General features: G+C 39.5%; 1 protein-coding gene across 1 annotated transcript in view; it reads left to right on the top strand.

Annotated features, from left to right (window-relative positions):
- Window positions 1-16,235, top strand: part of MYO10 (myosin X) — a 96,815-nt gene that overhangs the window by 13,817 nt on the left and 66,763 nt on the right. The window contains 7 exon segments of the mRNA XM_040550262.1: window positions 1,925-2,112; window positions 8,965-9,099; window positions 10,429-10,553; window positions 11,625-11,638; window positions 11,770-11,854; window positions 12,504-12,607; window positions 15,374-15,503. Coding sequence (XP_040406196.1) covers window positions 1,925-2,112; window positions 8,965-9,099; window positions 10,429-10,553; window positions 11,625-11,638; window positions 11,770-11,854; window positions 12,504-12,607; window positions 15,374-15,503 — 781 coding nt within the window.

Genomic DNA, 16,235 nt, shown 5'->3' with positions numbered 1-16,235 from the left:
GGTGTGCTTCAAGTTACTATTCGTACTTCTGACTTCAGTCAGACTTTTTAGTAGGGTAAAGAGGTGGATCCATAGCAGTCTACAGTGCAGGCATTGACCAATAAACCATTCATGTAATTAAATATTATGTATATATCTCTGCCCATGCAATCTGTGCTGAAATACGTATCAAACTGAAGAAGTTTGTTCCTAGAGACTTGCTCATTAGTTATTTAAGAACCCAAGAGGGGGCGATCCCAGGAAATTAAACTGTTGTCTCAATGCTCTAATTGCCCTGTGATATGATCTCGTGTTGAAATGGGATCTTTCCTCTAGCTGAAACCTTACAAGCTATTGTACAGTGTGACAGTTTCATAAAACATACAGACTGAGTTCACAGCTCTGTAAAATACACGTCAGTTACAGTGAGGAGGAACATTCCCCTTGCATCTAATAAAATTGTCATCATTTCAAGGACATTGCTGTAGTCCCTGTAGCAAAAGCTGCTACTGGTGTTGGGCCTAACAGAGGATGAAGCAGATGGATAATGGGAAATAAAGCATCAGGATAACAGTGAGAAAGGAGAGCAGATACACAGTGGTAATTACTTATTAATTAAGGAGAAGAGAAAGGAGGCAGGTAGATGTGGAACACAAATGCTGTGGAGACATGGAAGAGATTGAAAGAGAGGAAAGCATGAGGGAGCTGGTGGTCGGTGAGTCTTCACAAGTGCCCCTGTGGTGCCTTGTTGGAGGAGATGCTGCAGGTGGAGGACATGGGACCCCTTCCTGGAGCCCTCTGGGGATAAGGTGCTGCATACACGAAGAGAGCCCCAGCCCTGCTGTGAGCTTCATAGCCAATTCCTGTTGGTGATGACAGGGTTATCTGCTGACAGAGCATCTGTATGTACACAGGGACCGTGCTACAGAGCTGCAGCCCAGATCTTTGCAAGGCCACAGCAGGGCTGTTTGAAACCAAGTGCTACTTTCTGGTGTGTAACCTCAGAGTGCTTAACAAAGTGAAATTAGCATCACAGTGGTAACACCGCATATGCTATATCAATTAAATTTATGTGCCCCAGAAATGTACTGGAAATTCTGGAGATAGTGTGCTTAATGTTATCTCCTGCTTCACTTAATCTGATTTTATTTGAAAAATATATTCAGGGGGCTAGACGATGACTGTGAAGCAGATGGAAAAGACAGAAGATGAGTAACAGTGCAAATAGGCTGTTGTACATGATCACGTTACCACAGCTTAATGAGTTAAGGCAATGGGAATGGGTATAAGCTACTACCTAGGTGGTTTTAACTGATGTGCTCTCTAATTGCAACAGGAGAGAAATGAATGTCATGTCAGTTGTCATTGTGCATCAAAGCAGTAGTATATTAAGTTGCATAAATTTAGTGTTTTGGCAGCATCTGCCAGTTCATGTACTTTTCTTAGGGCCTGTTACCCTGTAACGATGCTAGTGTCTACCGTGTTGTCTGATATTCCCATTTTAAAAATGGGGAGCAGAGAAGGATTTTGATACTGTGCATAGAAAAGCAGACCTTTGCAGCAGTGCTCAGGACCTATGGATACAGTCATGTTTGGAAAGTTCATAAAGTCCCTAAGAACATGTGAAAAGCACATGTTCACTGGAGCTCATTGATGCTCCTGCACAGAGGTAAATGGCATTAATGCAGGGACGAATCCTGAGCTGGGAAGCTCTGTGTTGTAGACAGGGTTAGCATGAAAACACGGGGGAGGTGGAAACAGTTTTTACCCTTCTGTTGCTCTTGTTCAAAGAAGAAAAGTGGGGAAAACTACTAGCCAACTTTATCCAAACTCCATGAGGATTGGTAGACTTTTGCAAATGTGTTTACTGTCTTTCATTTGTGAGGTCTGTTATTCTGCTCTACCCCATCTCTAATAACAGCTCTGGGGGATTTTGTGCTTGCAGACGTACATTGGTTCCATAGTTGCTTCTGTGAACCCTTACAAGACCATCCCAGGGCTGTATGACTGCACTGCCATGGAGCGATACAGCAAGCACCACATGGGAGAGATCGCACCTCACATCTTTGCTGTGGCCAACGAGTGCTACCGCTGCCTTTGGAAGCGTCACGACAACCAGTGTATCCTCATCAGGTAAATGGCTGCTGCTTTGATTATCCCTGACTGTGTACCTCAAGGTGGTTTAGAGACAGCTATTCAGACTGAATGAAGAGGAAAATTCCAAAAGAAAGCAGGCTTTTAAACCATCAGTTTGGGCAGAAATCTTTGAAATTGCAACTCATTATTCTGCAGACCTCTAAAAAGCATCCCTTGCAGCTCAATAATTTGTCACCACTATACCCCAAACCTGCATCTAGAGGCGGAAAAAAATAAATAAATCTATACCAGTCTTGAGAAATGCTGTAAATAACAACAGCAAAAGAGAAAATCTTTCCTATTTCAGCTGCTCGATTCTGCCTGATCACTTTTACTTTCTTAATCTTATTGTGCCTTAATTTAATGGCATTTTAATAGCCTCCCATTTGATCCACTGCATCACTGGTGCTCAGGATCTCACTGCTGCTAATGTACATTGAGAGCAGTTGGCATTTCAATAGCTTTTAGCAGTTTTCAGCTCCTCCTTCCTTCTGGCTCCAGAAGAGCAGTGAACAGAGCCAGATCTTCGCCTGGTGTGGCTCCCTTTCCCCAGCCTGCCAGCTCAGCTGCATTGGCTCACACAAGCACAGGGGAAACCAAATCCTCGCTCACCAGATCAGCAGGACCAGCTTGTTGGCAATCGCAGTGTGGCACGTTCAGGCTCCGTACAGGGGCTGATGCATGATGGAGTGAGAATTTGTTTCCCCTCCCTCTCCTTTCTCCCCTTTGCAGTATTTTTGTGCCTGTTTGCTCTCGCCATCCTGCAGCCAACAGCACAAGCAAATGTCTTCAATGTGAGAACTCAGGCACAAGGTGACGTGATACTGGCTGTCTCCTGACATCTGTGGGAGCCCATGCGACAGCAGTGGGACCAAAGCACTTGTCAGCCATCGGGGCAGAGAAGGGATGAGGCAAAGTGAGAGCAACACCTTTTGCAATAGGCAATTTCTACAGGCTTTTAAAATTGCAGAACAATTTGCAAGGTTTCCTGGTTAAGAAGAGGATTTGGCGCATGTAGTTCAGCACACAAGCTGTTGTTAGAAATGCAGATCAGGTGCAACACAGCTAGGTCTGTTTTTAAGTTTCTGAAAGCTCTCAGCTCTCAGTCTCTGCCTGCTCTTTCCTCTGGGCTGGTCTTGTCTGGTAATGACAAAGGCACAGGTGGGCTGTGTGTGTTTTTTTTCAATTTTCAACTGTTTTTTGTTGTTGTTGTTGTTTTTAACTTAATATGTAGTGCTGTACATTAAAAGATGAGTCCAGATGACACTCCAAGTGAAATGCATGAAGATCTTTGTGAAATTAAATAGACTGGAGTCATTATTTCATGGTGTAATGTCAGCTAACTACTTGTGAACAACCCACATACTTGAGCTTTGGGGTCTGAAATCATTTCTGGTGCCTAGCAGGTAGCCATTAGTATCTTTGTTAATTTTATTCTGTACTGGCCCACATACTTTACCTTTCCTTCCAGTTCCTCACAAGCTGCCAAGAGGAAAGCATGTTGTGTCCTAAAAAGGAAGCAAGCAGAGGTCTCTAGTGTTCCAGAGGAGTCTCCAGCAGTCCCTGCTCTGTAAACCTTGGTACAGATAAACCATAATATGGAGAAGTTTTACCCTAGCAGTCCCTTTTAAAATAGCTTACTTTGGCCATGGGTTTAAGCAATGATCTGCATAAGTTCCATGTTTCAGAGAAGTGCCATAATACAATACGGGTGTTTCCTCTTTCTACAAAATATCAAGGAATGTGCAATTCAGAACAAAAAATAAAAAGTAAAATCTACTTTCCTAAAGCAGTATTATCTGCTGTATCTGTGAAAGACTTGGACCAGTATTTTTTTTAATCACTAACGGTTTTCAAAAGTTCCCATGATTGCATTCTTAGTTTGAGGCATCGGAATTTAAAGTATAGCAGTTGACTAGTCATCTCCCACATTCTGCTCATGCCTGTATCTTTTACTGGTTTAGACTGAGATGTTGCAACAAGTCACTGTCAGGCTTTCTTGGTTACTGCTGGCATTTGAAAATCTGGTCCAGTGGAGCTCTTCCACGTCTGAAATCAGGCAAATGTTTGTCTTGCATTTCATGTAAGAGATGGAATAGAATAGTTCACTTGGAAGGGACCTGCGAAGTTCATCAAGTTCAACTCTCTGACCACTTCAGCGATAACCAAAAGTTAAAGTATGCTATTGAGGGCATGGTACAAAGGAAAACGTTGTTCCAATCGGAAAAACACATTAAGCAGTGACATCCAATTAAGCTGAGTCAATTATTAGAATAACTTTCACATTCTGATGTGCAGTTTTCACTTGCTCCTAATACAGGAATCAGAAGACTCAATAGCTCCTGTAACAAACACTCCTGTGAAATAAAGCACTGAATACTTGTGATTTTCTGGACTTAAAGTGCCCCCTGCTGGCATCTAGATATAATTCAGTTTTGTTTTGGAGCTGCTTTCTAATGTATGTGGTATTGGCTTCAAAAACCTGTAAAAAAAATAATAATAATAAAAAGCTTCTGGACTGTTGAAATAGTTGGAATATTTTTCTGTATGGGGTAAGATAAGAGGGTTAAGGAAAGAACCTGGACCAACAGCTGTCATCAGTTGTGACTCAAAATGTAATAGAAATCTGAGACCATTTTTACAGTATAACGAGACAGCAAAGGTAAAAAGGAGGAGATATGGAAGAGAGAATATTAAATGGAAAACATCTAAAGATGTTTATTTATCGTTCTCTTACACAAGCTTATTTTAATTCATTATACTGCTGCATACAGAAGACTTTGCAGCCTAAAATGTCAACAAAATGGCATGTTGAAGAAGCTGTGCACAGCCTGGGCACCAGAATATTAATGCAGATGTGAAATGGTATTTTCACTCTCCAGGCTAAAAGATACTCATATGGTTATTGAACTAAAGTTTTCTTGCAAAAATGTCTACATCAACAAATGTATAGTTTCATTTTGATCTCAATCTTACATCAAAGTCCAGTTTCATTTAAAACAAAACAGAAAAAAAAGCCTTTCAATTTAAATTTGATGCTACCACAAATGCATTAAAAACTATTAATATATTCTGATTTTTCAGCTGGCATGGCTGCTATTCACAGAAAGTGAAATGGCATGCCCACCAGCTGAGCTGACTGGCTGGTCAGAAATCTGGGTGCCTCAGCAGGAGCACAAAGGGGGAGTCCCTTGTACTCAAGGAGCAGTCAAGCAGCTTGTCTTGATCAAGAAAAGAAACTCATTTCCCCAGTGGTTAGATGACATGTTCACGAGTTGGGACTAAGTTCAAGCCCCCACTCCCCTTTAATGTAAGAATAGGAAAATATCTTTTGGTTTTATTTTTGTTGCTGCTTTGTTTAAGGTGGTCTAATCCATACACATGCAAGGAAACACTCTTCTCTCTGATACAACAGTAGTAGTTCTGCTTTAAAGCACTCGGAAGACGTGCAGACCAATACAAGGAACAGCAAGAGTCATCCTGAATTATATTCAAGTTGGTGGCACGATTGGGAAATCACAGTCTGACAGCAGTTTGTTCTCTTTTTTGTCATCTGATGGCTTGACATTTTCGTTGTTGTTCTTTAGCTTGAAGATCAACATAAAACAAACTGCTCTTTGGGTGAGACCCAGGCTTGTGATGGCAAAACTTTCTTATGAGACTGACACACCACAATTCACTTGTGTGTTTGAAGAACAGTATTTGCTGAGGGGAGCTATTCTGTGTCTGTCTGTCTTTGGGGATTTAAAGCCAGAAGACAGAACTGAGAAGTGATTTACAGTTGTGTTGATACAGCCTCGCTTGCATTAAGTCCTTCAGAAAGAGAAGTGTCTCATAGTGACCCTTTTTCCATTGCAGCAGTCCAGAGTTCGGACTGCTGTGCCCTTTGTGAGATGCCCAGGGTAGAACAAGTCATGGAGGAAGGTTAAAGATCTAAGTGAGAGCCATGCAGGTTGCTGTCACATAGTATATTCAGAATACTGAATATAGTGATGTGAAACAAGCTGGGCACTTAAACTCATGGAGTAAAGAGTTGCTCGAAAGGTTGACTGGGTACTAAAAAATTCACCCTTCTTTTACTAGCCTTAGCAGCATCTTTGTAGATGTAGGTTTTCTAAGGAGTCTGAAAGACCGATCCAATTTAATCTACTGCCGGTGTATGTACTGAAGAGGTTGAGTAAACAACTTTGAAGTTTAGTGTGCTTGTTCTTTATTTTCATCTGGTTAATGATGTTTTTATAAAGCATTTTGCAAAGGAATGATATAGAGCCAACTTGATGTGCAGAAAATCATGTCTCAAGCTGAGCAACACCACGTAGGAGTGAGATCTTACTGTCATGCTAGAGGGGTCCAGGAACCCATCCACCTAATGTTTGGTAGTGGTTGTAGAACTATATAGAATCAAGTGCTTACTAATAAATGAATAGAGAACAAAATAGAAATTATTGGGTAAATCCATCCTTTGTTCGTATCTTGAGTACTATGTACAAGCCCTTTTCCCTTTGTTTTATATCCAAGAGAATTTTGTCGAACTGGAGGTAGTTCACAGGCCAAAAAATTGTAATCAGAAGTATAGCATGATTGTATGTAGAATTGGCTCATGTAGAAACTCATAGAAGATAAATCCATTGAGGTTACAAGACACACAGAAACTGGGGTCTAGATCTGCAGCCCTCTGAACAGCAAATGACTTGAAGCTGGAAGAACACAGAAAGGAAATATAGACCATGTCTTTCCTGGGCATCTCCATTTGGAGGCCATCAGAGGTATGCAGTGGGCAGGTAGGTCATTGTCCTGACCCAGTTCTGAGCCTGTCACATTCTAAGAAAAAAAAAAATCAAGAAGATATAATTGTGCATACTAGCTATGATAGAAATAAGCATGGGAAGCATTTCCCGTCAGCTTTGACCATCTCTATTCAAGAGTTGTTCTGGATTACTCTGGGGTGGCTCTCAGCTTCCCCAGAACTACAGGTGCTCCTTTGGAGCATAGGATGGAAGATGTGGGCAGAGGAAGGATGTTGTCAGCAGAAGATCAGATATTTTTAATTGCATCCAGATCCTTGATGTTGAGCTATGTACTGCATGTGTGCTATCTACCTGGCTCGGAGGGTGAGAATTTAGGCAGGAAGAGGTGTGTGTTGCTGTATTAAGGTTTTTGCATCAGGCAAAGATGATGGTGGCATTTGTGAAGCTCTTTCAAAACCAGTAGTAGCAATGTTTTGCTAGTCCTTTGGTGTACAGAGAGACAGTATTAGATAAATGGAATATTAAATACTTGCTTTGTTGGCTTGAGCATGAGTGGGTGCTGGCCTGTGAAGAGAAAGGGGATGAATACTGAAAAAGCATTAGGGGAAGGTACTTATAATTTGGAGTCCCAGACATCAAGGGTAAAACTAAATTAAAAATACTACAGAATTCGAGATAGTAGAAGTATGATGAATCATACATTCTGGAACAATTCAGCAAATAGCGTATCTTGTATTAAGTTTTATGAAACATCTTAAAGATTTGGTGATTGTTTGGGGGAAACACTTAAATCTCAGCTACAAAACTCTGTATCTCATTTTGTATTCTGAATGCCTCTTCCCTGATGATTTTTGTAATAGTTGGAATTCATTTGCAGGAAAATTACATGCTGCTTCCTCAGGCCGTACCTTTCTTACTTGCTTTGTACTAGAAAGCATCATTATCCTTTGCCATGACCTAAAATCACCAGGGTCAGCACTCAATAATGGCACAACAAATGACTGTCAACTCAATTAAACTTGCTCCACATGCTCAGTTGTAGTCCATCAAAGCCAGTGACAAAACTCCCACCTGCTACAATGAAAAGGGTAGGATAAGACCAAAATACACCTCCTTTCATTGGGAATAAACCAAAATTAGGTACAGTTTAATTAGAAATTAGGAAAACTAGGAATTAGGCTATAGCATAGAATATAATGCTATGACTTCACTTGAAAAGTAAGCAAACTGGACAAACTTTAACCGCAGGCTATGTTTCTTAAAGGCTCACAGTATGCTTTTAGTTATAAAGTTACGTAATTGAAGGGAAACAATACTGGGGAAACAAGACAAATTTACACCTTATCGTTTTAGACCGTTTGTTTTGCAGAGAAATTGAGTGCGTTGCTTTCTGCTGTATCAGCAGGATTGCTTATTAATAGTTGTTTTTTTTTTTCAAACGCCAGCGTATCATTATCAAATAGCTTTGTTCTGTCAGTTAAGATGAGAGATTTTACATCTCTGAGAGGTGACAATTATTTTGAACTCATAAATATAGTTCATTTGGATAGGCATATAAAAAGTTTACAGAACATGTAAGTTACTATGACTATCAGTGTTAATTACAGTAGTAACCTGTATGCACTGGTATCTGACATCCTCCTCATGGCAGGACTCCCTCCTTAGCTAGATTGCTGCAGGATAATCCCAAACTTTCCCAGCCTAACTCATGCTGGGGAAACCTTCGTACTCTAGACTTTCTCACTGAGCATTGCTGTGCCTTTGTGCTAACTTTGTTTTTCAGTTTTCGTGAGAACTGTTGGATGGTATGTGTTCAGAGAGCTGCTCTTTGCCTCGTGGGTGTTGTGTACATCTTTATGCAATAAATGCCTTAAAATGCCATCTGGAAAGTTGTATAAAGCCTAAGAATAACTTGAATTTTGTTTTGAATGTTGTATTCAGCAAGTTTAAAGGCGTATTCTGTTGCTGTTTGAGAATTGTAACTAATCACACCAGACTTCCTGACCTCCAGGAGTTGAGAGTTTGGAGGGCTGGCCATGTAAAGGACTTCTTCCCTGGTAGCTAGAACCATCAACACACTTTCCTCCTCTTCTTCTTTCAGTGGTGAAAGTGGTGCTGGTAAGACAGAAAGCACTAAGCTGATCCTCAAGTTCTTGTCTGCAATGAGCCAACATTCGCTGGAACTGTCTTGCAGAGAGAAGACCTTCTGTGTGGAGCAAGCTATACTTGAGAGCAGGTACTCCCTTCATACGTGTGCGTGTAGCCCTGGGTGTTGGACAAAGGGTCTGTTAACAGAGGTGAGACAGTCTTATAAGATGAAAGTACTTCAAACCTGGGTTAATGGAAAAACGCAATTTTGGTTTTGTTTTGTGCCAGAGGCTCTATTGCTGTTTCACGCGACACCTATTAAGGTGTGGTAAGTTTAACAGAAAATTGGTTGGTTGGAAATTGCTTGATGGTCTCCAGGTACTTCAGACAGCTTTGAAGGACTGGAGAGTATTTTGCTACTTTGAAACCCCCATATATATGCCTTTTACTGCTCTGAAAACCATTAATGAATAAATAACCTTGCTTTCTTCCTAATGTAGGATTGTGCAAATTATTGCTGGTATTGTCTTGGTCTCATTTTTAGGAAAAGACTGACTCACTGAGGAACAGTTTAGAGACGGTCTCTCTACATGTGCAATACAATGCATGCTCACTAGTTTTTACAGGAGTTGTCTGTACTGCTGATGGAGTAGTAATTAAATAACTTATAATTGACTGAGCATCTGGATGCTCTTAGAGAGATGTGAGCACAGTGGGATGAAGCAAAAAGATTCATGGTTTTGAGAAGGACTATTTAGTGGTGGCTTTCATTTTTAATGTAGCTGAATTCAGATAATCAGTGAGGGAAATCGGTAATGGGAGGAAGAAACTATTGGTTTGTATAGCCTGCAGATAAGGAAGAACAATATTCAGCACAATGAGGATAAAGCGTGCAAGTGCTAAAGGGAGAATAAGGAGAACTGATAAGACACAGGAGTAAATGCATCAGACAAGGTGGACTCTCTACACAAGAGTAAAAAGCAATCAGTGCTCAAACGAAATAACACATGGTTCTAAGCTATTTAAAAAACAGACAATTTGAGGTGCTATTACCTTTGTTTATTATGCTTCATCTCTTTTTTATCTTTTAATCTGCTGTATCTTTGTTTTTTTAATTGCCTTAGGATAAGGACTATTTTCCCTACATCTGTATAGCAATTTGCATGCACTGAGACTTTTTATTTCTATGATTTGAGTACTATAATGAGAATTGCTTGTGTCTTTTGCACAGTTACAGATTAAGCTGCTGAGTAATTTAGGACTATCAGTCTTCTTGTTCTTGAATACTTTCATATCTTGGTAGAAAATTGAGATGTCTGTTGTTAATAAATTGAGGGTAGTACTGAGGATGTAGATTATGGCTGAGGAAGGTGTCAGAAGTAGGCTTTACCAAGTGCTATCCCATTCACCAGTCCCCTGTGAAACTGTCAGCATTCTGGTCACGCTTTAACACTTCTGTCATTCTGTATTTTCACAGTCCAATTATGGAAGCTTTTGGCAATGCGAAGACTGTTTACAACAACAACTCAAGTCGCTTTGGGAAGTTTATTCAGCTGAACATCTGTCAGAAAGGAAACATTCAGGGAGGAAGAATTATAGATTGTATCCTTGTTTGGTGATTTGTCTTGTGTTTGCAGACAGCCTGTATGTACCTTCTCTGTGGAGGGCTGAGAGTGAAGTTGCATGTACCTTTTCTATCCTTTCACCCTATTCTGAAACATGCACAGTTAAATTGACCTGATTTACGTTGGGAAAAGGAAGTAGTAACACCAAATCCTTCATGTGTTTGTGCAAACATGCATTTGTGGTAGGGCACGATGTGTATACTCTCAGAGGACCAGAATTTTGTACTGCTGCTGCTTAGAGTGGTTCACCTGCATGCTCCTAAGTAGTGAGCTAACAGAGCCTTAGTTCTTGGGGATAACTTCAGTTGTCAGCTATTTCCCTCGTTCATTTTATCTGAAGATTAATTTCTCAGTTACTGGAAAAGTACTTGAAGGAGAAGAGCTGCTGAGTTTCTGCAGTGTGAGGGTGGGTGGGTCAAGTCATTAGATTTGTCCTGATGATTTGTCCTTAGATTTGGAAAATTAGCCTATGAGCCAGCTCCACCAGAGGTGTGCGGAATGAGGATGAGGAATACAGCCAGGGGATGGGAAGCTGTATAGATGAAGACACAGCTGACTAGACAGGGAGATCACGGACTCTGCTTGCTGTTTCAAAATAGTACCTGGAGTAACCAATGTAGAAATTTTTTACATCTTGCCTCTCTGTTTGGGGGAAATATACTGGTGGCTTCACCCTCTGAAATCCTGCCTAGTATTTTGAACATAAGTTGCTTTTGCAGTGGAACAAATTTCATCCTTAAGGCTGCTCCCAAGCTTTAGATAAAAGACAAATTAAAGGAAAGTAGATGCTGTTTAAAAGGCAGGAAAAGACAAGTCCAGTTTTGGTGGGATGAAAGGAGAAGGTCTGGGAACACATCGATATTGTAACTGTTGTAATATTACCATTGTTCCTACTTTATTAATCTTATTATGGTAAAAAGCATGTAGTAAGAAAAGACCATGATACTCTTCCTACTGTCTCAAATGAAAGAATTAAAATTAAAAATAGCTTATGTGTTAATTGCTTTTTGTTTTATTCCTTGACTGGAGTTTTTGTTCTTGGCTATAGATTTATTGGAAAAAGTAAGTTGACATTTGTTCATGCTCAGTTAATTTAGTTTGATTTAATATTTTCTTTGTATCTGAAGATTTAAAAAAAAAAAGTTCTTCTTGAAAATGGCTGTTTAAATAAAAACTATTTTTTACTTTGACAGAACCGCGTAGTAAGACAAAACCCTGGGGAAAGAAATTATCATATATTCTATGCTCTGCTGGCAGGGGTAGAAGAGAGAGAGAAAGGTGAGTGGCAAAGCTCAAGTCACACAACTGTAGTGGCTTTCTGTTAGCAGTCAGCCACAGTGACAGCAGCAGAGAATATAACTGCAGAAACTCAATAAGCCAAGCAGCAAAATGGATTATTTATTCAGCTGGAATTCACTGGGCATGAATTTGAGCTCTACCTGATAAAGTAACCTGCTTAGTTGAAGAATGTCACCAAGCTGTGGGTCATTTTTCTCTCAGCTTCTTCTGTGGCCCTGGGAAAATTACTCAGGGACATATATGCTTCGCCACGTTCAAGCTGAATATTTTTGCTGGTACTAAATAACTCCACAGCAACAAAGAGAAGAATTCTGGTTCCTCTAATCCTCTCTCATAAAGAATAAATCTACTGAACAAAAGAAATGACATTTGTATATGTGCAAATTTGCCTAAAGCTGTCTCAGTATCTGCCTTTGGGCCTGCTGTCTTTGCATGCTAAAAAATAGAATTATCTCCATTGTACAGCTAAACAAAGCAAAATAAAACACCATGTTTAATTTTAATATAAAATGTTATTCGCTACATTGTCATAATTTCTGAGAAGAAGATGAATTGTGAACTGTGTAGCTCTGACATATTAATCTGTGGATATTTTTTTTTCATTCCTCCTCTTCTCACCCTTCATCAGATGCTTTTTACTTATCTGTACCGGAGAACTACCACTACCTGAATCAGTCTGGATGTATAGCGGATAAGACAATCAGTGACAAGGATTCTTTCAAAGAAGTCATTGTGAGTTGTTTCACTAATTCTTTATGCTTTAAAAACACCAGAGGAGTGGATGCCTGGGGTCTGTTGATAGAGCAGGGGACAAAGCCTTCCTGTACTTACCTGTGTTTCTCTCTGACATTCTGGCTCTGTGTGGAGCTCTCCCATAGAGACACTAAGCTGACAGGGACTTAGATTTTCTCATAACATGCCACTGTTATTGCGAGCATGTGTCATGTCACACCTCCAGTGCTTGATTTTTTTTTTTATTTTTTATTGTTTCACAATGGGTTATAATTAAGTGAAATGATTAAATTTTGGAATGAAAAGAGTATCAGATGAGAAGATAGTAAAGCATTTACATGCCTTTGCACTTCCCAACATGCCCAGCTGTAGGGATATTTACAGGAGTTTAGGGAACCTACCCATTTATATTTGTACGAAAACTGTCCATATTCCCCGCTGGAGAAGCATGTCGTGAAGTAAACATAAACTGTAGTCCCTTTGTCAGCATAGCCTGTATCTGAAATAAAACAAAGCATCATAAACACAGGTGTGCACAGAAAGCACGTTCTGGTGTCCTGCCTTTAAACCTGACTCATTCCAAACATCCTCCAACAACAGGGTTGCCCTTTGTTCTTCATCACAAAAAAAAATCACAAAATAAAGTAGTATATTTGCTTTCCCTCCTTTGCCTTCCTCCAGTATAAATAGAACCACTACATCTATAGTGAAATGGCCAGTTATGTTTATAAAAAGGCTTATTTTATGTCTCTTACTTATGTGAGATTGTTCGCATAAAAATGTCAGAACATAAAGCAACTGGAAGTAGCCTGCCTCTTGTGGAGAGAAGGATTTGTTTTAGCAGATTGTTTTACATTGCAGGCGTGCCTGTTTCCACTGTCTTTTCATTCTAAAACTTTATATGGATCATGTAGTGCCTGCTTGACCAAGGCTGCAGTGCAGTGTGTGGGGACTGAAGCACGTGGGCTTCTATGATTCTTTCAGCTGCAGTTGGGAAATCCAGTTATATGCAGTAAAATACAGAGTAGAGATGGGTAAAATGTAAGCAGATTAAAAAACAAGTCCTGATGGAGATTTTCTCTGAACAGCTTTATACCAATGTCAGCAATTAGCTACAGCAATTAAAGTATACTGACTGTTAGGATAATTCGTAATTGCTTATCAACTCGCTAAGGTTATGCACAGTAGATTTTAAAAATCAATAGAAATAAACACTTTTATGCCCTTCACCAAATTATATTTGCTTAGCTATTTTAATCTCTTTGCCAAATTGAAAAATAAATGTGTATTTGATGCAGCAGTTACTATTAGTGTAAAACTTCCTAATCTGGTGGGAAGGCTGTTGGAAAAGTTGGTAATTTACCTAAATTATAGTCACATAGCTTAAGTAGATTAGCATGACATTTAATTTGTGCTAATCATCCAGGGGGTAGGCAGAGTATGAAATCAAGTTGGCAGGTGAAGTTTGTGTGCTGTCCAAAATGTGGACACGCGTGCGCACGGTGAGGCTGCCTAGCCACTTATGTGGAGCGGGAGACCGGCAGAAACCCTGTAGTTTGCATTCACCTGTCTTTTCCTATTATATTCATCTCCTTTCTCTATGTTGATTGCAGTTTAAGTTCCAGAAATGTTACTTAGGTGAAACTTTTTTTATGCCCTCCCCCCTTCTTTCTTTATTGATGCTTTCCTGGAAGCAGGTGATTCTCAAATGCCTGCACTTCAGACATTCTTTCCTTTGTATCTGTCTTTTTGTAGGAGACAGGGAGGAGGACTCGCAAAGTGAGCATGGAAATGAATTCATAGTGTTGCTGCCTTTTTTTAGAGCTCTGTTGTGAAAGGTCTTCTAAACAAAATACACCTTCAGCCTCTGCACTTTTATTTGCAGGATGGGTCTGAAGTTTTCCATTTGTAACTTACGATTTATTAAAGTTGAAGTGTGTCGTGTCTACTTGCAGTGACCATAACATGATGCACCTTAACTGCAAGGGAATAAAGCTATGATCTAGTCTCAGACAGGAGCATACTAGACCCAAGTTTTGGTAATTTCCAAAGGTATACACTCACCCCTTCTATGTCAGAGAACAGTGGATATTTCTCTCAATCAATAGTGATTTGCTGTTCTTGTTGTTACATAGTTGAGCCTTGATCATTGCCATTTTGTCAATTCATAAATTCAATCAATTTTATATAGGTCTGCTTTTCTTTCTCAGTTTTACTGTAACATTTCAGACCATACTGGTAAGATCTGTATTTGGGCTTCATGGCTGGCCCAGAATATGCTGTAGATGACCTCCTCCAAGATCTCCATGGCCGAGAAAACAAACAAATGAATCCTACACATTGCAGTGTTGCAGTGTTTCCTTCCACATGCCTTGTTAACTACAAGGCTAATTGGCAAAATTTGGTAAAAACACAGAAGAGGTTATCATCTATTAATGAAAAGCACTGAAATTGTCTAATACACAACTCAGTAGGGCATTTCAGTGTTTATATAATTTTAGTAAAGAATTTGAAAGCAAATAACAGCATCCTTATAGCATCAAAAAGATTTCTTAAAACCAGACTGATACCTGCGTGTTCCAAGTTGTCCTCAGAATGTCTTGAAATGGAATGCATTTGTGTTGAAGCCAGAGGAATTAACTACTGCTAGTCTTCTGTCAGTACTGACTTGCCTTGCAAGGGCTTGACAACATGGTGGGTTTGTGCTTGTCCCCATTTTTGAGTCAGTGAGTGTTTTATATTTAAGAAGCCCACATGTCATTCCAGACTGCAATGGAAGTGATGCAGTTCAGCAAGGAGGAAGTGCAAGAAGTTTTGAGGCTGTTGGCTGGCATTTTGCATCTGGGAAATGTTGAGTTCATCACTGCTGGAGGGGCACAGGTGTCCTTTAAAACAGGTGAGAAGGCTGTGCTTTCCTGTAGCATGTAAATGTCTCTTGTAATCTTATATTCATTGCTAATAGATCCGACCGTAGCAAAGACAAACACTGAAAAGGTATTTTTGCTTTTTAGCATTTGTAAATGTTGATTAAAGTTTTATTTTTTGCTTTTCAACAGATGAAGCAGATTAATCTTTGTTGCTGGATGCTAGATCTTAATTAGGAAAGACCTTGAGCATGTATTTATTCCATTAATAGTAGTGAAATTCCATTTTATTTTAATTCTTTGTTTGAAATAATCTCAAGTTGATCAAACTTAAGTGAAAAAGTATGTTCCTTAACTGATACCTCCACTGAAGGTATATTTTATTTAGAGCTTTCTATACTGCAATTACAAACATGAAAGCATGTGCTGGTATGTGTAAAGACTAGGCTTGTGAATGTTTTAAATATTTGTTTGTATATGGCAATAAAAAATAGCATTATGTCCTGTTTTATATACTGCATTACAGCAAATTAAAATATGCATGTAAGAAGAAAAATCACTGGTTTTTGTTATCCTCATTATCCCAAAGGAAGCTTAAATATTCATTCATCTGGATGGTGATTTACTTTTTGTATCTGCAAAAATATGCTGGAGTAAGCAGCAGATTGTTCGAATCCTTGATATGTACCATTAAGAGGAAAAAAATATGTGACTTAATTGTGATGAATCTCCACTGCTAAATTCCTTCAATTGTGCATATCTAT

This window comes from Cygnus olor, chromosome 2 (assembly GCF_009769625.2).
Source record: "Cygnus olor isolate bCygOlo1 chromosome 2, bCygOlo1.pri.v2, whole genome shotgun sequence".
NCBI lineage: Eukaryota > Metazoa > Chordata > Aves > Anseriformes > Anatidae > Cygnus > Cygnus olor.
The sequence above is the reverse complement of the archived record's forward strand: the minus strand, read 5'-3'. Positions and strand labels throughout refer to the sequence as shown.